Raw genomic sequence first — 21121 nt, 5'->3', positions numbered from 1 at the left:
AGTATTACATGATGACACCTACCTTTTGACTATGTCTCTTCCTACTTCTCTTGAGCTCTCTCTCTTCTGGAGTGTCCTTACTTTGCAACCACCCTTAAAGAACAACAGTTTTAGTGCTCCTTAGCTGATCTCCTGCTGTCTTCATAGAGGAGTATACCAAGGAGAGGAAACTTTCAGAGGCCCAGCCAGTACAACGAGCCAGGATCAGGCCCCAAGGAAAGAAAAATATATAACCTCTTCCCTTAGTCCCAGTTCCCATGGAACAGCCTTCCCCTCCTGTCATCCAGTACTCTTTTGAGTCATTGAAACTTAAGTTCCAGAGCAGAGGTTTATGGATTTCTGGGTAGGTCACAGGCCTCTGCTGTTTAATGCCTTTTGCACCATTCCCTACTCTGTACCATACAGCCCATTTCAAACGTCCCATCCTTTTCCTTTTTTTTTTTTTATTATTCACAATATGTTTGTTTATTTGCTCAATCCTAGAATACATGTAAAGTATTTTTAGAGTAACTAACCCATGCCTCTGTGAAAAGCAAATATATGAACTGGAGAACAGTGTTTATTGGGTTGGCCAAATGGTTCGTTCAGATTTTTCTGTAAGATGGCTCTAGTAGTGCTTAGTTGTCTCTAACTTCATTTGAAACAATTTTGGTAGATTGTATCATGACAGCTGTCATATCAGCATGCATTTAAAAAAATCTTATCAAAATTGTTGAATTTTTGTATACCCATTTTAATATTGAAGATGTAAGAAAAAACCAACATTTTCGGCATATTATGCTTTATTATTTCAAGAAAGGTAAAAACACAACTGAAATGCAAAAAAATATTTGTGCAGTGTATGGAGAAGGTGCTGTGACTGATTGAATGTGTTAGAAGTGGTTTGCAAAGTTTCGTGATGGAGATTTTTTGCTGGACGATGCTCCATGGTCAGGTAGACTAGTTGAAGTTGATAGTGATCAAATTGAGATATTAGGGACTTCCCTGGTGGTCCAGTGGCTAAGACTCCGTGCTCCCAATGCTGGGGGCCTGGGTTCGATCCCTGGTCAGGGAACTAGATCCCACACGCTGCAACTAAAAGTTCGCATGCCTCAACTAAAGATCCCGCATGCTGCAATGAAGATCCTGCATGCTGCAACTAAGACCCAGCACAGCCAAATAATTAATTAAAATATTTTTAACAAATCGAGACATTAACTGAGAACAATCAAAGTTATACCACAGGAGATAACCGACATACTCATAATATCCAAATCAAGCGTTGAAAATCATCTGCACCAGCTTGGTTATGTTATTTGCGTTGAGGTTTGGGTTCCACAGAAGTTAAGTGAAGAAAATCTTCTTGACCGTATTTTGCATGCGATTCTCTACTTAAACATAATGAAAACGTTCTGTTTTTAAAACAAATTGTGACGGGTGATGAAAAGTGCATACCATACAATATTGTGGAGTGGAAGAGATCGTGGGGCAAGTGTAATGAATTACCACCAACCACACCAAAGGCCAGTCTTCATCCAAAGAAGGTGATGATGTGTATATGGTGGGATTGGAAGGGAGTTCTTTATTATGAGCTCCTTCCAGAAAACCAAACAATTAATTCCAACAAGTACTGCTCCCAATTAGACCACCTGAAAGCAGCACCTGATGAAAAACATCCAGACTTAGTCAACAGAAAAATGCATAATCCTCCATTAGGATAATGCAAGACTGCATGTTTCTTTGATGACCAGACAAAAACTGTTGCAGCTTGGCTAGGAAGTTCTGATTCATCTGCCGTATTCACCAGACATTGCACCTTCGGATTTCCATTTATTTCGGTCTTTACAAAATTCTCTTAACGGAAAAAATTAATGGAAAAAGTTTCAATTCCCTGGAAGACTGTAAAAGACACCTGGAGCAGTTCTTTGCTCAAAAACATTAAAAAGTTTGGGGAAGATGGAATTATGAAGTTGCCTGAAAAATGGCAGAAGGTAGTGGAACAAAATGGTGAATACGTTGTTCAATAAAGTTCTTGGTGAAAAGGAAAAATGTGTCTTTTATTTTTACTTAAAAACCAAAGGAACTTTTTGGTCAACCCAATATGTTCAGTTCTTTAGCCTGACAGTATGAGGTTGCAGTAATGTTTCCCAAAATTATTTAGATTGGTACTTTTCTATCCAGACCTATTCAGTATGGTCATGTTATTCATTTTTAATTCAGTTAGGGTCCTATGTTACTGTTTGTATTTCATTCTGGTTTGCCCCCACATTTGGGATATTGCTGATGATTTGGAGGGAGTATGTGAAATGTTTCCATGATTCTAAAAGTCAGTACTATACAAAAAAGTGTATTCAAAGCCTTTAACCTGTTCCCATGTCCTTATTCTTTCCACCCACTTCTCATTCATCAATCTCAATAGTACTTGGTTTATTTTTCCTGTATTTCTTTCTGTACAAATAAGCAGATACATATATATTTCCTTGTATCCCCTTTTTTCTTATGTAAATGTAGCATAATATTTTCCACTTTCCTTTCTAAACTTAAAGATACATCCTGTAAATCACTCCATATCAGTTTATAGAAATATTCCTCATTCTCTTTTTTATAGCTACATAGTATTCAGTTTTATAGATGTACCGTAATTTATTCAATCACTCTCCTATGTATGGATTTTTACATTGTTTATATTATTTTGAAATTATACACTATCATCAGCAAATAATATTACACACATATATTTTTGTGGAGGAAAATTCCTAGAAATGAGAAGGTAGTGTTCATGCTAATTGCATATGTAGCTTTGTTTGATATTGCCAAATTCCCCTTCAGAAGGTTTTTGCCAGTTTTCATTTCCATTGGCAGTGTATCAGAGTGCCTATTTCCCCAAAGTCTAAGCAACAGATATTGCCATGCCATACATTTTAATTTTCACCAAACTGATAGGTGATAAGTAGAAGGTCGGTATTGTTTAATTTGTATTTTTCTGATTTTGAGTGAATTTGAAATGTTTTAATATGTTTAAAGGCCATTTTTATATCTTTTAATAATTGTTGGTTAATGTTTTTTCCCCTTTTTCTATCAAGCTCTTGGCATTTTTTTCTTCTCAACTTTCTCCCCCTAGCTTTATTGTGGTATAATTCACAAATAAAATTGTATATATTTAAAGTGTACAATATGATGATTTGATATATATGTACACATTGTGAAATATTTATTTATTGTGAATATATATTTTCTAAAAGGCAAAATAACTAGAATAGTTAAAATAATTTTGGGAATGAGTAACATGGGAGGGACCACTCTACTGAGTTTCAAGACTGTGTGGTATTGGTGATGGGATAAACACATAGATCAATGGAACAGAATAGAGAATTCAGAAATAGAGAACCCACACATGTATGGTCATCTGATTTTTGACAAAAGGGGAAAAGCAATTCTGTGAAGGAAGGAGCATCTTTTCAACAAATTGTGCTGGAAAATTGGCTATACATAGACAAGAAAGAGGAACCTCAACCTAAACCTAACACTTCATACAAAAATCACCTCAAATGGATCATAGATATAAATGTAAAATATAAAACATTTTAGAAGAAAACATAGAATATCTTCAGGATCTAAGACTTGGTGAAGAATTCTTAAACATGATACCAAAAGCATGATCCATTAAAAAAAATCCATAAATTGGACCTCATCAAAAGTAAAAGCTCTTGTCAAGAACCTTAACTTGAGACAGAGACAAGATGGCAGAGTAGAAGGATGTGAGCTCACTGTTTCTTATGAAAACACCAAAATCACAACTAACTGCTGACAACTACTGACAAAAAAAAAAGTGGTGGAACCTAACAAAAAAGATACCCTACATCCAAAGACAAAGAAGAAGCCACAGTGAGATGGTAGGAGGGGTGCAATCATGATAAAATCATATCCCATACCTGCCAGGTGGGCAACCCACAAACTGGAAAATAATTATACCACAGAAGTTCTCCCACAGGAGGGAAAGTACTGAGCCCCACATCTGGCTCCCCAGCCTGGGAGTCTGGCAATGGGAGGAGGAGGTCCCAGAGAATCTGGCTTTGAAGGCCAGCAGGGCTTGATCACTGGAATTCCACAGGACTGGGGGAAACAGAAACTCTACTCTTGGAGCACGCACACAAGGTCTCATGTGCACCAGGACCCAGGGAAAAAGCAGAGACCTCATAAGAGACTGGGCCAGGCCTACTAGACTGGGCTAGTATTGGAGGGTCTCCTGTGGAGGCAGTGGGGAGCTGTGGCTCATTGCAGGGACAGAGACACTGGTGGCAGCAGATCTGGGAACTACTCATTGGCATGAGCCCTCCTGGAGGCCGCCATTTTCTTAAGACCTGACCCCACCCCCACAGCCTTCAGACTCCAGTGCTGGGACAGCTCAGGCCAAACAACCAACAGGGTGGGAACACAGCCCCACCCATCAGCAGACAGGCTGCTTAAAGTCTTCCTGAGTCCATAGCCCTCTAGACACACCCCTTGGCAAAGCCTTACCCATCAGAGGGACAAGACCCAGCTCCACCCATTAGTGGGCAGGAACCAGTCCCTTCCACCAGGAAGCCCATGCAAGCCTCTTAGACAGCCTCATCCACCAGGAAGCAGACAGCAGAAGCAAGAAGAACTACAACCCTGCAGCCTGCAGAATGAAACCACAATCGCAGAAAGTAAGACAAAATGAGACAGCAGAGGATTATGTACCAGATGAAGGAACAAGATAAAACCCCAGAAGAACAACTAAATGAAGTGGAGATAGGCAATCTGCCCAAAAAAGAATTCAGAGTAATGATAGTAAAGATGATCCAAGATCTTGGAAAAAAGAATGGAGACACAGACCGAGAAGATACAAGAAATGTTTAATAAAGACCTGGTAGAACTAAAGAACAAAGAGATGAAGAATACAATAACTGAAATGAAAAATACACTAGAAGGAATCAATAACAGAATAAATGAGGCAGAAGAATGGATAAATGACCTGGAAGACAGAATGGCGGAAATCATTGCCACAGAACAAAATAAAGAAAAAAGAATGACAAGAAATGAAGACAGTCAGAGACCTCTGGGACAACGTCAGATACACCAACATTCACATTCTAGGGGTCCCAGAAGGAGAACAGAGAGAGAGAAAGGACCTGAGAAAATATTGGAAGAGATAATAGCTGAAAACTTCCATAACATGGGAAGGGAAACAGTCACCCAAGCCCAGGAAGTGCACAGAGTCCCAGGCAGGATAAATCCAAGGAAGAACATGCCAAGACACACAGTAATCAAATTGGCAAAAATTAAAGACAGCTCCTCCCCTTGGCTCAGCACAAAGCAAGCATATAAGAACCACAGATGCCTGCTGCTTCCTGGGGAGAGAAAGAGTTGGTAGAGGCCCCTAGAATCTCTGGCCAGAGTTATTGGTGGAGGTCTTCTCCTGTATGAGGCCAGCCTATGAAGACTGAGAGAGGTGCCTGGTTTGTCTGATACACAGACTACAACACAGAAAGTCAAAGATATGAAGAATCAGGCAAAGATGTTCCACATAAAGGAACAAGATAAATCTCCAGAAACTGACCCTAATGAAATGAACGTGTATTATTTACCTGATAGAGAATCCAAAAATATTGTTTTTAAAATGTTCACTGAAGTCAAGAGAACAATGCATGAACAAAGTGAGAATTTCAACACAGAGATAGAAGATATTAAAAACTACCAGACAGAAGTCATGGAGCTGAATAACACAATAATTGAACTGAAAAACAATTCACTAGAAGGGTTCAACATTAGACTAGATCAAGCAGAAGAAAGGATCAGTGAACTTTGGAAATAATTCAGTCAGTGAAGAAAACAGAAAGAATGAAAAACAGTGAAGAAAGCTTAGGGGACTTTTGGGATATCATCAAGCCAACCATTATAGGAGTCCCAGTCGGAAGAGAGAAAAAAAGACCAGAAAGCATATTCAAAAAATTGACTGAAAACTTCCCAGATTTAGAGAAGCAAGTGGACATACAGATCCACAAACCCTAGAGATCACCAAGCAAGATGAATCTAAAGATAATCCACACTGAGGCGCATATATTGTCAAAAGTCAAAGACAGAGAATTTTGAAAGAGGCTAGAGAAAAGCGACTTGTCACATACAAAGAAACAGCCAAAAGACTCTCAGTGTTTTTTCCAGCAGAAACCTTGTAGGCCAGAAAGGAGTGGCATGATATCAAAGAGATATTAGCATTCCCTTGTTCATTGCAGCCAAGATTTACAATAACCAAGATATGGAAACAGCCTAAATGTTCATCAACAAATACAGAAAATGTGATATACATATGATACTATTCAGCCTTAAGAAATAAGGATATCCTGCAACATATGACGACATGGATGAACCTTGAGGACATTATGCTGAGTAAAATAGACCAGTCACAGAAATTCAAATACCTCATTTTTCTACTTATATGAGGTATCTAAATTAGTCAAATTCATAGAATCAAAGAGTTGAATGGTGGTTGCCACAGGCTGGGGTATGGGGAAATGGGGATTTACCAATCAATGACATCAAGTCTCAGTTAAGCAAGATGAATAATTTCTAGGGATCTGCTGTACAACATTGTACCTAGAGTCAACAATACTGTGTTGTGGGTGGGAATGAATTGGGAGATAAGAATTGACATATATATACTAATATGTATAAAATAGATAACTAATGAGAACCTGCTGTATAGCACAGGGAACTCCACTTCGCTCTACAGTAGAAACTAACACAACATTGCAAAACAACTATACCCCAATTAAAAAAAAATACTGTGTTGTACACTTAAATTTTTGTTAAAAATTGTTGCGTTCTTACCACAGTGCAAAAATGAATAAGGTAGAAATGTATAATATGGGTACAGAGGATTTTAAATTATACAAAACTATTTGTGCAACTCTATCATCGCTAAATTTTAAAATCCAAAGGAAAATATGAAAAATTCTTTATGGAGGTAATATAATTTTTTAAAATTATTTATATATTTATTTTTGGTTGCATTGGGTCTTTGTTGCTGCACGTGGGCTTTCTCTAGTTGTGGCGAGCGGGGGCTATTCTTCATTGCGGTGTGCGGGCTTCTCATTGTGGTGGCTTCTCTTGTTGTGGAGCACAGGCTCTAGGCACGCAGGCTTCAGTAGTCGTGACTTGCGGGCTCTAGGGCACAGGCTCAGTAGTTGTGGCTCACAGGCTTAGTTGCTCCGCGACATGTGGGATCTTCCCGGACCAGGGCTCAAACCCGTGTCCCCTGCATTGGCAGGCGGATTCTTAACCACTGCGCCACCAGGGAAGCCTAGAGGTAATATAATCTTAATTCCCTAACTTGATAAAGATGGCATTTTTAAAAGCTCCGAAATAAATTTCACTTTTTCTGAATGTAGATTAAAATAATTTTAAAAGATATATTAGAAGTAGAACCTTGTAGTATATTCAAGGAAAACACCATGCTCAAAAAGAATTTATGCCAGAAACATAAGCATGAGTTTAGCATTAAGAAATGTATCATCGTAATTCATCACACAAAAAGTTAAAGGAGAAATAAATATAAACATATGAATGCATGCCAAAAAGTTGTTAAAATTCACTGACTATTCCTATTTTAAAACTTTAATGGGAAAACAAAGATACTACATAAACATGGTAAAGACCATTTACCAAAATGTAATGCCAAATAACATATTAATTAGTGAAACAATGAAAGTGTTTCCACTTAAAATCTCTTTCCTTTGCCTTTTTGTCCTGGACAATTTGAATTCTACCTATAGCAGATTCTCCCCAGCATAAGACTTTGTCCTAGAAGACTTTGTCCTTTAATTTTTAAAGTTGTAGACCTCAGACTTCTCTGGCCCCTTCACCCCTTACAATCGACCCCTTGCATTCTCCCCAGAATTGAAGTGTCCGAAACTTCAGTTTCAGGTACTTTTTTTCAAATTGGCTCACTATGCTTTCCAGCAAGTATCTGTTGGATATTTGGTTTTTTCCTGTTCTCAGGTCCAATAGGCATCCCATTACTTCTCTCTGCTTTCTCCATGACAGTTACTATTTACCACTTGGGTCTTGGAGTTATCAGAGTTTGTCCTTATACACCATACCTTGGGATTTGTAAGATGACTTATCACCTTTTTTTGTTGTTGTTTGTAGGGTTTGATTTATTACCATCATAGTGCTTTGTCTGTTTTTATGGGGTGATTTGAGATTTTAAAAAATTGCACTGGTGCTGCCACCTTCTGAAAATCTCCCTTCCTTATATTTAAATTTGTTTCGTAGCCTGTAAGAAATTGAATGCTACATCCTATGGTAAATCAGTTTTTTTCATGGACTGTGATATGGAGCCTTACGGAAAGGTTTTTTTTTTTTAACATAGAAAACCCGAATTCAAGACTCAGTTTGTTTATTTGCAAATTTTGTTATTTTTGTCATTTACTCTCTTTGAGCATCAGCTTCTTGTTTGTAAAGTGGAAATAATATCTATATGAGCTTTTCTGATGATTCAATAATATTTGTAAAAATGCTTTGTAAAATAAAAAGTGCTACACAAGCACAGGATATTATTATCAACTTCCTTCACATATTCCCTTTTGACTGAGAACTTTCCTAGGATTTCCCCTTTCCCATGAATTTTTTCCCAGTTTTATTTATTTATTTGCTTATTTATTTATTTTTATTGAAGTATACTTTATTTACAATGTGTTAGTTTCTGGTGTACAGCAGAGTGATTCAGTTATACATATATATACCTATTCTTTTTCGTATTCATTTCCATTATGGTTTATTACAGGATATTGAATGTAGTTTACTGTGCTATACATTAGGACCTTGTGTTTATCTATTTTGTATATAGTGGTTTGTATCTGCTAATCCAAACTCCTAATCCCTCTCCTACCCACTTTCCCCTTTGGTTACCATAAGTTTGTTTTCTATGTGTGTCAGTCCATTTCTGTATCATAAATAAGTTCATTTTGTGTCATATTTTAGATTCTGCATATAAGTGATATCCTATGGTATTTGTTTTTCTCTTTCTGGCTTACTTCACTTAGTATGATAACCTCTAGGCCCACCCATGTTGCTGCCAATGGCATTATTTTATTCTTTTTCATGACTGAGTGTAGTATTCCATTGTATATATATACCACATCTTCTTTATCCATTCATGAACATCCATTCATGTTCATGTTGCTGGACATTTAGGTTGCTTCCATGTCTTGGCTATTGTTGCTGTGAACATTCAGGTGCATGTATATTTTTGAGTTAGAGTTTTGTCCAGATATATGTCTGGGAGTGGAATTGCTGATCATATGGCAACTCTATTTTTAGTGTTTTAAGGAATCACTGTACTGTTTTCCATAGTGGCTCCACCAAGGTACATTCCCACCGACAGTGTAGGAGGGCTCCCTTTTCTCCACATCCTCTCTGGCATTTATTATTTGTAGAATTTTTAATGATGGCCATTCTGACCACTGTGAGGTGGTACCTCATTGTAGTTTTTAAATTATTTATTTATTTATTTATTTTTGGTTGTGTTGGGTCTTCGTTTCTGTGCGAGGGCTTTCTCCAGTTGCGGCAAGCGGGGGCCACTCTTCATCGCGGTGCGCGGGCCTCTCACTATCGCGGCCTCTCTTGTTGCGGAGCACAGGCTCCAGACGCGCAGGCTCAGTAGTTGTGGCTCATGGGCCCAGTTGCTCCCTGGCATGTGGGATCTTCCCAGACCAGGGCTCGAACCTGTGTCCCCTGCATTGGCAGGCAGATTCTCAACCACTGCGCCACCAGGGAAGCCCCTCATTGTAGTTTTGATTTGCATTTCTCTAATAATTAGCGATGTTGAGCATCTTTTCATGTGCCTGTTGGCCATCTGTATGTCTTCTTTGGAGAAATGTCTATTTAGCTTTTCTGCCCATTTTTTGATTGGGTTGTTTGGTATTTTGTTATTGAATTGTATGAGCTGTTTATGTGTTTTGGAAATTAAGCCCTTGTCAGTTGCATCATTTGCTAATATTTTCTCCCAGTCCGTAGGTTGTCTTTTCGTTTTGTTGATGGTTTCCTTTGTTGTGCAAAAGATTTTAAGTTTGATTAGGTTCCATTTGTTTATTTTTGCTTTTATTTCTGTCACCTTGGGAGACTGACCTAAGAAAACATTGCTACGATTTATGTCAGAGAATATTTTGTGTATGTTCTCTTCTAGGAGTTTTATGGCATCATGTCTGATATTTACATCTTTAAGCCATTTTGAGTTTATTTTTGGGTGTGTTCTAACTTCATTGATTTACACGCGCTGTCCAGCTTTCCCAACAGCACTTGCTGAAGAGTCTGTCTTTTCAGGACACATTTTTTAACTGCAGCCTAATTGACCTTACAAGTTTGGGGTGATGACTACCTGTAATTGTTTTAAAGTATCCTATAATGCCCAACATACTCATTTAACATTAAAATTTGGTATGTACTGGAAGTTCTCTTACCCTTCACTTACCTACTCATTTCATTAACTGATGTTCTCCATTCTTTCTGTAAAACAGTGACAGTCACAACTCACTGGACATTTAGCATTAGTAGGCTGTACTTTAATATCTACTTTCCTACGTATCTGCTTCCATCAAGTACCAAGTTATGTTTATTTCCAAACCTATTTGTGCCAGTTATACTTATGACTATGGTACCTATGACTATAGTACCCAATTAAATATTACATAAAGTGTTAAAATGTGACTGTAAAGAGAAAACGTTTTTGCATTGAGTCAAATGATTTGGAAAAGCTACTTGAAAATATATATTATAGCATTAGGTGTGAACACGACAACTGTAAATGGCAGAAAGGCTCTTTAAAAAAAAATCACGAATCATTCTCCATTTACATTTTACTTCCATTAATGAACCAAACAGAAATAAAGGTTCTTACCTACCACATCAAACAATAGTCCAATAGATGAATATTCAAGTTGTTTAAAGTATGTTCATATTAATTTTTAGAATCCCGTTTAGTTAAGCTTTTTGGTTAATCACCTACATAAATACTGTTGATCACTCCTTGAAACACTTTTGCACTTGGCTTTCCAGACGTGACCCTCTCCTGTTTCTTATTTTACCTCCAGTATGGCTCCTCCATACAAAGTCCCAGGGCTTGTACTCTCAACCCTTTGCTGGAACAAAGTTTTTTTTTAATTGAAGAAGATTGTAACAAAGTTCTTACTATATCATCAGGAATATTTAACCCACCATAGAGGTCCAGTGAATTAGCCAGGCATGAAATCCTTTGCGGAAATGACAATGCCTTTCCCCAAATATCTTGATGCTATTTATTTGAATTACATCAAATATAGTAAGCATTTATAATGCCCAAGATCCCACCAGAGCACTTTCTTTGAGGAGCTTATATATAAAATGGACCCATCTTCAAGACATAATGAGTTAAAAAAAAAAGCATGGTACTATTTATGTTATACTTACATACATGAAACAATGCTATATATTTTCTTTCTACCTTAAAAGAAGGTCTAGAAACAAATACACTAAACTGATAATAATGGTTCCCAATGAGGAGGATTAGGAAGTGATTAGGACTACTGATAAAAGGGAACTTTAGCCTTATATTTAATATTTTTACTTTTATAATTTTTTTTTTTTTTTTTTTTTTGGTACACACCACGCAGCTTGCAGGATCTTAGTTCCCCGACCAGGGATCGAACCCGTGCCCCTTGCAGTGGAAGTGTGGAGTACTAACCACTGGACCACCAGGGAATTCCCTAATTTTTTTACTTTAAAAAATAGCTTTATTGGTGTATAATTAAGCTACTACAAAATTCACCCTTTCAAAGCTCACAATTCAAAAGTTTTTAGAATATTGTGCAGATTGTGCAACTATCACTACAATTTAATTTTAGAACATTTTTATCACTCCAAAAAGAAACTTGTTCTGGTTAGCAGTCCCTCCTCACTCTCCCCCTCAGCTTCTTCCACCCCAGCTTTCTGTCTCTGTGGATTTGCCTATTCTGGACATTTAACATAGATAGAATCATATAATATGTGACCTTATGTGACTAGCTTTTTTCACTTAGCATAATGTTTTCAAGATTCATCCATACTGTAGCATGTATCAATACTACTTTCCTTTTTATTGCTGAATAATGGTCTGTTGTATAGCTGTACAACATTTTATTTATCCATTCTTCAGTTGATAGACATTTACATAGTTTCCACTTTGGGGATGAATAGTGCTGCTCTGAACGTTTGTGTACAAATTTTTGTATGGGTGTATGTTTTCATATTTCTTGGATATATATGTTTATAGGAGTGGAGTTGCTAGGTCATATGGTAACTCTATGTTTAGCATTTTGTGGAACTGCCAAACTTTGTTCCAATGTGGTTACACCATTTTTAAATTCCCACCAATGATATGTAGACGTTCCAGTTTTTCCACATCCAGAATCTGTGTTTTTATCTTCAGCATCTAGCGCAGTTCCTGGCATATAAATGTTTCTTGAATGTGAAAGCTTGAATGAAAGAATGAATCAATGAAAAAGTGAACAAATGTATTGAGGTCAGGTTTCATATTTAATAGCAATTCACAGTAAATATATTGACCATTAGTTTCTCAATTTTAATCTTTTTTTATTTTTAAATTTATTTTATTTTTGTCTGTGTTGGGTCTTCGGTGCTGCACGTGGGCTTTCTCTAGTTGCGGCGAGCGGGGGCTACTCTTCGTTGCGGTGCACGGGCTTCTTTTTGCAGTGGCTTCTCTTGTTGCAGAGCACAGGCTCTAGGGGCGCTGACTCAGTAGTTGTGTCTCGTGGGCTCTAGAGTGCAGGCTCAGTAGTTGTGCCGCACGGGCTTAGTTGCTCCGTGGCATGTGGGATCTTCCCAGACCAGGGATTGAACCCGTGTCCCCTGCATTGGCAGGCAGATTCTTAACCACTGCACCACCAGGGAAGTCCCTCAATTTTAATCTTGATTCATAATTCTAGGGTAGGTCAAGGTCCATGGATTTATCGCCTACATTTGATCAATTGACTGTTATTTGGTGTTATGAACTTACATTATTCTGTTAATGAACTTACAGTTAGTCCTATACATATCACAACCAGTTGGGTTCATATAATATTGTTTTGTCTACAAAGACAGATAGATTATAAATTCCTTGGATTCAGGGAACATGGTTTATAATTTCTTTGTATTACCAGAAATAATTGTGGTGATATGCTGGTAAGTGTTTGACAACTGGTACTCAAATTTATATGATTTACCTATTTCTGTGCTGTAAATACTCCCACCACCATGGCCAATTTCAAGCTACCAACATGATATCACTGAACACAGAACTGGTAAGATATGCTACAATGAGCTTTCACCAGCGATATTAACTTGCTCCAGCACATCACTAATACCAAAAAGAAAACTGACGGTGAAATCAAATGACCTAAAATTCCAGTCCTGACTCTGCTACTAATTAACTATGTGACATTGCCAAACAGTTCTCCTTTCTGAGTCTCATATATAAAATTGAGCTATTTCTATTAACCTCAAAGACATTTGTGTTATTAATAAGAAAAGACAATATTGTACAACACAAGGAATATAGCCAATATTTTTTAATAACTGTAAATTGAGTATAACCTTTAAAAATTGTGAATCACTATACTGTCTACCTGTAACATATAACATTGTACATAAACTATACTTCAATTGAAAAAATAAAGAAAAGACATGAGAAAGTACTAGTTTGGGACATCTAATGGATGGTCAGGTATGATGTGAATAGCTCAACCATGGAGCTGGGCCCCGATAAGAGACTTATTAGTCAATACTTGTTGACCACTAAACTCTAGGCAAAACCACATACGCTGAGGCTAACTCAGCTCCTTACTTTCCTTCTCTAAGATCCTTCTTCTGCCCACTCTACCAGTTCCCTCTTCTTGTATAACTTCCTGACAGGTTTTTTTCCCATAAATATTCATTTAAGAAGATAAGTATTACAAAAAAGAAGACAGTTTGATCTAGTTAAATGTAGGTGGAATCTTTGGAAAGCATAAACTGAGTCCTCATTTCAGGGTAGATCCTAGTTAGAAATTTCTGGGATTTATAACTTGTTATGACTTGTGGAGATTAAAAGGATGTAGGATGGGCAGGAAATACCCTATAAAGGCCTAATTTGTTAATATGATATGCAGCAAAGGAAAACAATAGTAACCTGGACAAATATTTATTGACTTTATTTTGTTCTGAGCAGAAGTCTAAAAGTTTTACATATTAGTGATCCACACGATAACCCTGCAGGGTATTTATGATTTATCCGATTTTATGGTTGAAAAAAACTGATGTTCATAGGGTAAAATTAAGTTATCCAAACTCACTGCTAAGAAAGATGAGTAGGATTCAAACCTAAATCACTATGACTTCAAAACCCAAATGATTTGGGCAACCTCTCTAAATAGCCCTAGAGTTGGCCAGTGGTATAGGAAGTGCTATGCCTGGATTAGAAGTTTAGATTCCATCTTAGTGAGTGCAGTGAAGGAGCAGAAGGCCCAAAAGCCCAACGTACTATTCCTAAACCCTTAATGTGGTGTCTGGGAAAATTTGTTAATTTTTTTTTCATAGAGAGATGTCCTCTGAAGCTACCTCTGCAAGGCCTTAGAGGAGAGGGGCAGGCTCCCATAACTCACCTCAGCCTTATCCCCTGCTAACAATAATGAATTCTAGCTGTGGAGTTACTGTCTCTCAGAACCAGCACAACACAAGCAGCCAAAGCTTGAATTAACTCAAGGTAACAGGATTGCTTGAAGCATGATACTGGGAGGTGCTTCTCACCTGGTGTGAGTTTCCTGAACATGTCTGTCAGTCATCCTGAGAGTAGAATTCTGCCAAGAGGAGTGGTGGAGAAGAGAAAGGAATAACAGGAAGATAGCATAGTTGGAGAATAGGGCCCAGAAGAAAATCCTAGATGTACTATATTCAGATTTGTGTATTTAGAAGTATTTTGTTGGCAGTATTATTTGTAGAGGCTAAAAACAAAACCATGGAAACAAAATTCATGCCAACTATTGAAAATGGTTGAATTAACTGTAGAATATACTTAACAAAATACCATGGAATACTATGCAGTCATGAAAAGAAATGATTTAGAAATATAGGATGACTTGCTGAGCTTGCCACTATGCAGAGAAAAGCAAGATTCAAAGGAATATAAATAATTTGAGCTCATTTTTAAAAGATTACCCCTAAAACACACTATATGTATTCTCTCTATATATATACTTACATGACTATGGAAAAGGATATGGAAAGTTGTACACTAAGTTAGCAGTGAATTTCAAGAACAAAGTGAGGAGAGCTGCAGCCAGTGAAGGGGGTAAAAAGAGGAGATGATCATGAAATAAATTAAGATAGCATCTTCTTAAAGGGAGGGAGTCCAAAATAAATGGAGCATGTAGGATAGGATCCCATTTTTAAAAAGTATTTGGGTCTGGGCTTTCTGAAAATAACAGGGATTACAATTCAGAAAACAGGAGATAATGGATGTGTGACATCAATGCGTCAAAACTCAAGAGGCAGCAGTCTTCCAGAGCACAGTAGCTTCCAGCCTCTTGTGCCTCGGTCCTTTACCTGGACCCTCTTAAACAAACCCTAGGTCCCCAACTTCCAACTTTTCTCTCAACAAAATCCTTCCTTCTCAGTGATCAACATTACAATGAGCTCCATAAGGATGTAATTTTGCCTACACTGAAGACAGCTCATCTTTAAGTTTAGTCGAGCTGTATAAATCATGTCTCAACCACTCTAGTGAGGAATAGGCCTTGAGTTTTATCTTAAAATTTCACTGAAAGGTTCTCCCACAAGTAAATGCAAATTTTGCCTTTGACTCTGATTAAGCAAAAACTACTGAGAATTTGAAATGTCTGTAATTATAGTTCATTATGCCACAGGTTTCAAAGACACAAAATCTATCTCATAGGTAAGGTCATAGTCAAAGTATTTAGCTCCCCCCACCAATCAGCATCTGGAAGTAGAAGGATTTTCCATAACAGAACATAAGGTGGTGGAGTGTGCATATTTATTGGGGGAGGGTTATGAAAGATTCATCTCCTCATTCCAGAGTAATCACCTGGAGCCATGACATATATTATGGAGTGTGATAATGGAGCTTAAATATTTTGACAGCTTTATGTATAGAAGCAGGTGAAAAATTATTTTAAAGTTGTTCATCATTTACGTTGCTGGAGGAAGATTGCCTTTTTTTTTTAATTGGAGTAAAATTGCTTTACAGTGTTGTGTTAGTTTCTGCTGTACAGTGAAGTGAATCAGCTATACCTATATCCCTTTCCTCTTGCACCTCCCTCCCACCCCGCCATCCCATCCATCTAGGTTGTCACAGCTCACTGAGCTGAGCTCCCTGTGCTATACAGCAGGTTCCCACTAGCTATCTATTTTACACATGGTAGTGTATTTATGTCAAACCTAATTTCCTAATTCATCCCACCTTCGCCTTCCCCCCCGTGTCCACATGTCTGTTCTCTATGTCTGCATCTCTATTCCTGACCTACAAATAGATTCATCTGTACCATTTTTCCAGATTCCACATATATGCGTTAATTTACGATATTTGGTTTTCTCTTTCTGGCTTACTTCACTCTGTATGACAGACTCTAGGTCCATCCACATCTCTGCAAATGACCTGATTTCATTCCTTTTTACAGCTGAGTAATATTCCATTGTATATATGTACCACATCTTTATCCATTCATCTATCATTGTACATTTAGGTTGTGTAATAACGGAGCTTAAATATTTTGACAGCTTTATGTATAGAAGCAGGTGAAAATTATTTTAAAGTTGTTCAGCATTTTCATTGGTGGAGAAAGATTGCCTTTGTTTTTTGTTGTTTTTTTTTTTTAAGAAAACACTTCAGTGAGATTTTGGTCCACACCCACCCCAAATGATGAATTCTACTCAAGAATGAAATTTGAGCCCATTGCTAACATTATGCTCAGTGGTGAAAAGCTGAAAGCTTTTCCTCTAAGATCAGGAACAGCACAAGGATGCCCACTTTCACCACTTTTATTCAAGATAGTATTAAAAGTCATAGGCAGAGCAGTTAGGCAAGAAAAAGAAATAAAAGCATCCAAATCAAAAAGGAAGAAGTAAAACTGTCACTACTTGCAGATGACATTTTTAAAAAATTATTTATTTATTTATTTATTTATTTATTTATTTATTTATTTATTTATTTATTTATGGCTGTGTTGGGTCTTTGTTTCTGTGTGAGGGCTTTCTCCAGTTGCAACAAGTGGGGGCCACTCTTCATCGCGGTGCACAGGCCTCTCACTATCGCGGCCTCTCTTGTTGCAGAGCACAGGCTCCAGACGCGCAGGCTCAGCGATTGTGGCTCACGGGCCTAGTTGCTCTGTGGCATGTGGGATCTTCCCAGACCAGGGCTCGAACCCGTGTCCCCTGCATTGGCAGGCAGATTCTCAACCACTGCACCACCAGGGAAGCCCCCAGATGACATATTATATATAAAAAGCCCTAAAGACTCAACCAAAATATTGTTAGAACTAATAAATGAATTCAGTAAAGTTGTAAGATATACAAAATCAATATACAAAAATTAGTTGTGTTTCTATACACTAATAACAAACTATCAAAGAGAGAAATTAAGAAAACAATCCCATTTATAATTGCATCAAAAAGAATAAAATACTTGGAATGAAGTTAACCAAGGAGGTGAAAGACCTATACACTGAAAACTATAAGACATTGATGAAGGAAATTGAAGAAGATGCAAATAATAGAAAAATATTCTGTGTTTATGAGTTGGAAGAATTAATATTGTTAAAATGTCCATAATACCCAAAGCAATCTGTAGACTCAGTGCAATCACTATCAAAATTCCAATGACATTTACCACAGAAATAGAACAAACAATCCTAAAATTTCTTTGGAACTATGAAAGACCCCAGATAGCCAAAGCAGTCTTGATAAAAAAGGACAAAGCTGGAAGCATAATGCTTCCTGATTTCAAACTATATTACAAAGCTATAGTAATCAAAACACTATGGTATTGGCATAAAAACAGACACATAGATCAATGGAACAGAATAGAAAGCTCAGAAATAAACTCATACATATATAGTCAATTACTTTACAACAAAGAAGCCAAGAATATACAATGAGGAAAGAACAGTCTCTTCAATAAAGGGGAAAACTGAACAACCACATGCATAAAATGAAACTGCATCACTGTATTATACCATATACAAAAATTAACTCAAAATGGGTTAAAGATGTGAAAATAAGATCTGAAACCATAAAACTCCTAGGAAAAAAACATAGGCAGTAAACTCCTTGACACTGGCCTTGACAATGGCTTTTTGGATTTGACACCAAAAGCCAAGGCAACAAATGCAAAAACAAGTGGAACTAGGGACTTCCCTGGTGGTCCAGTGGTTAAGACTCCATGCTCCTAATGCAGGGGGCCTGGGTTTGATCCCTGGTCAGGGAACTAGATCCCACATGCCGCAACTAAGAGCTTGCATGCTGCAACTAAAGATCCTGCATGCCGCAAGGAAGATCCCGCACGTGGCAATGAAGATCCCACATGCTGCAACTAAGACTCGGCGCAGCCAAATAAATAAATAAATATTAAAAAAGGAAAGAAAAAACAAGTGGAACCACATCAAACTAAAAGGCTTCTTTCTGCACAGCAAAGGAAATCATCAACAAAATGAAAAGTCAACCTATCGAATGGGAGAAAATATTTGCAAATCATATATCTGATATGGGGTTAATACCCAAATATAAAAGGAACTTACACAACTCAATAGCAAAAAAAAAAGTCTAATTTAAAAATGGACAGAGGATCTGAATAGACATTTTTCCAAAGAAGACATAAAGATGGCCAACAGGTCCATGAAAAGATGCTCAACATCACTAATCACCTGGGAAATACAAATCAAACCACAGTGAGATATCACCTTATACCTGTTATCAAAACGACAAGAAACAAGTTTTGGCAAGAATGTGGAGAAAAGGGAACTCTGGTGCACTCTTGGTGGGAATGTAAACTGGTACAGCCACTATGGAAAACAATATGGAGGTCCCTTAAAAAATTAAAAATAGAACTACCATATGATCCAGCAATCGACTTCTGGGCATTTATCCAAAGGAAACAAAAACACCAACTAAAAAAGATATCTGCACCACCATGTTCCTTGCAGCATTATTTATAATTGCCAAGACATAGAAGAAACTTAGGTGTCTATCAATGGAGGAATGAATTAAGAAAATGTTACACACACACATGCACAATATTATTCAGCCATAAAAAAGAAGGAAATCTTGCCATTTGTGACAATATGGATGGACCTTGAAGGCATTATGTTAAGTGAAATAAGACACACAGAGAAAGAAAATACCTTATGATCTCACTTATATGTGGAATCTAAAAGAAACAGAAAAACAAAAGGTTGAACTCATAGGTACAGAGAACAAGTCAGTGGTTGCCAGAGGCAGGGTGTGGGGCATTGGTGAAATGGGTGAAGAAGACCAAAAGGTACAAACTTCCAGTTAAAAATAAATAAGTCCTGGGAATATAATATACAGCATGGTGACTGTGATTAATACTACTGTATTGTATATTTGAAGGTTGCTAAGAGAGTAGATCTTAAAAGTTCTCAACCTAAGAAAAAAAATTTTTGTAATTATGTGTGAATGTTAACTAGATTTATTGTGATCATTTTACAATATATACAAATATGAATCATTATGTTGTACATCTGAAACTAATATAATATGTCAATTATATCTCAAAAATAAAAATTAGAAAAAAGAGCAAGCTTATAAAAGATTGAAGTTTGGACTTAAAAAAGCTAAATTTTTGTCAAACTAATTTAATGCTTTGTGTTCACTGTGGGCATGATTACATCCATGTGAAGTTATGGTAATGTGATCTGAATTTTCAGTAAATTATTTTAAAAAAATTTTCCCCCTCATTGGGCCCCAGAAACTGGAGTGGAGTCTGATTCCAGGCTATGAGGATATTCCTAAAAGCCCTCCTACAGGAATTAAGAAAGGATGTCAGGTCAGGTCCAAGGAGAGAGATGGCCTATCCAAGTCCCCAAGCAGGGCATGACCCCTGGACTCCAATAGCATAATACCTTCAGCATACAAATGTGTTTTCTTTTCCACGTAATTTCCCTTTGTTTCCTCCAAATCTGGATAAAAATCTAGAGCCTGGACTTGGCTGTACTTCCAGGAGCTAAGGGAAAGACCTGGGTCTCTGCTGGCCTGAGGCAGCACGGAAAGGACAATAGCTGCCCAGGAAAGGCAGGTAAAGGATGGCAATAAATCACCGTCAGAGTTCTCAGGGGAGCAGCTGTCTGGGTCATCAGTGACTACCAGCACAGATTATCAGAATGTGTAAACAGCCCTCGGAATTCCCCAAATATAATGAGGACAGGAATCAGACGAAGTGGTATACTCCCTAGAGGTAGTCATACACAGTGCAGAATGAACTATTGTCACCCGAGCGTTATGGGAAACTCTTATTATCCTTGTACACCCCAAGTTATAAGTTACCTGGTCACTCCTGCCCACATTAAAGCTGACCCCTCCCCTACCATAGACTATCCTTCATTGGAGTTTGGGGTTTTATAAACTTTTTATGACTTATTTGACAGTTTATAAGTATTTAGCTGTATTGAATCTGAGCAAGATTTTGGTTGTGCTAGGGAGTGGCAAGAGGCATCCTGCCCCAGGAATGAATTTGGCCCTATATTTTAAGGTTATCTCTAGTTAAAACTTTCACTTGGTAAACATTTATTAAGCATCTACAATATGCTGGGCCCACAGCACTGAATAAGATGGCAATCTGCAACACCATAATGTCAGGATATAATAGGAGGAAAGACATTTTCATCAGTAATGACTATACAATTTGTGGACTCATAGTAGAAGTCAGTTAAGGATATATTGAGTGTTTTCCCTGTCACTTTTTACTGAAGGAAAAGGCTCACGAGGTAGTAGAAATTGTAGATTGAGTCATACTTTGGAAGAGATGCCGGTACCACCACTTACTGGCTCCAGAGAAAATTCTCTTTGGTCTGTTTCCTCATGAAAGATGGAGGTTTCATAG

At 37.5% G+C, this 21121-nt stretch overlaps 1 protein-coding gene across 9 annotated transcripts in view; it reads left to right on the top strand.

The window, feature by feature from the left end:
• The window catches only part of TMEM116 (transmembrane protein 116), a 225715-nt gene that overhangs the window by 110399 nt on the left and 94195 nt on the right, over window positions 1–21121 (top strand). Inside the window, exon 11 of one of the 9 annotated variants that reach the window (XM_082417543.1) lies at window positions 16886–17575. The exons of 7 other annotated variants lie outside the window; for them this stretch is intronic. In XM_082417543.1, the coding sequence (XP_082273669.1) occupies window positions 16886–16900 (15 nt within the window). In that variant the 3' untranslated portion in view covers window positions 16901–17575. Of the gene's footprint in view, window positions 1–3062; window positions 9487–16885; window positions 17576–21121 lie in introns of those variants that run through there. One more of the 9 variants, XM_082417542.1, reaches the window with a different exon arrangement.

Source organism: Balaenoptera physalus (genome assembly GCF_965194825.1).
Source record: "Balaenoptera physalus genome assembly, chromosome: 12".
Classification (NCBI taxonomy): Eukaryota; Metazoa; Chordata; class Mammalia; order Artiodactyla; family Balaenopteridae; genus Balaenoptera; species Balaenoptera physalus.
This window is presented reverse-complemented; position numbering and strand designations above follow the sequence as displayed.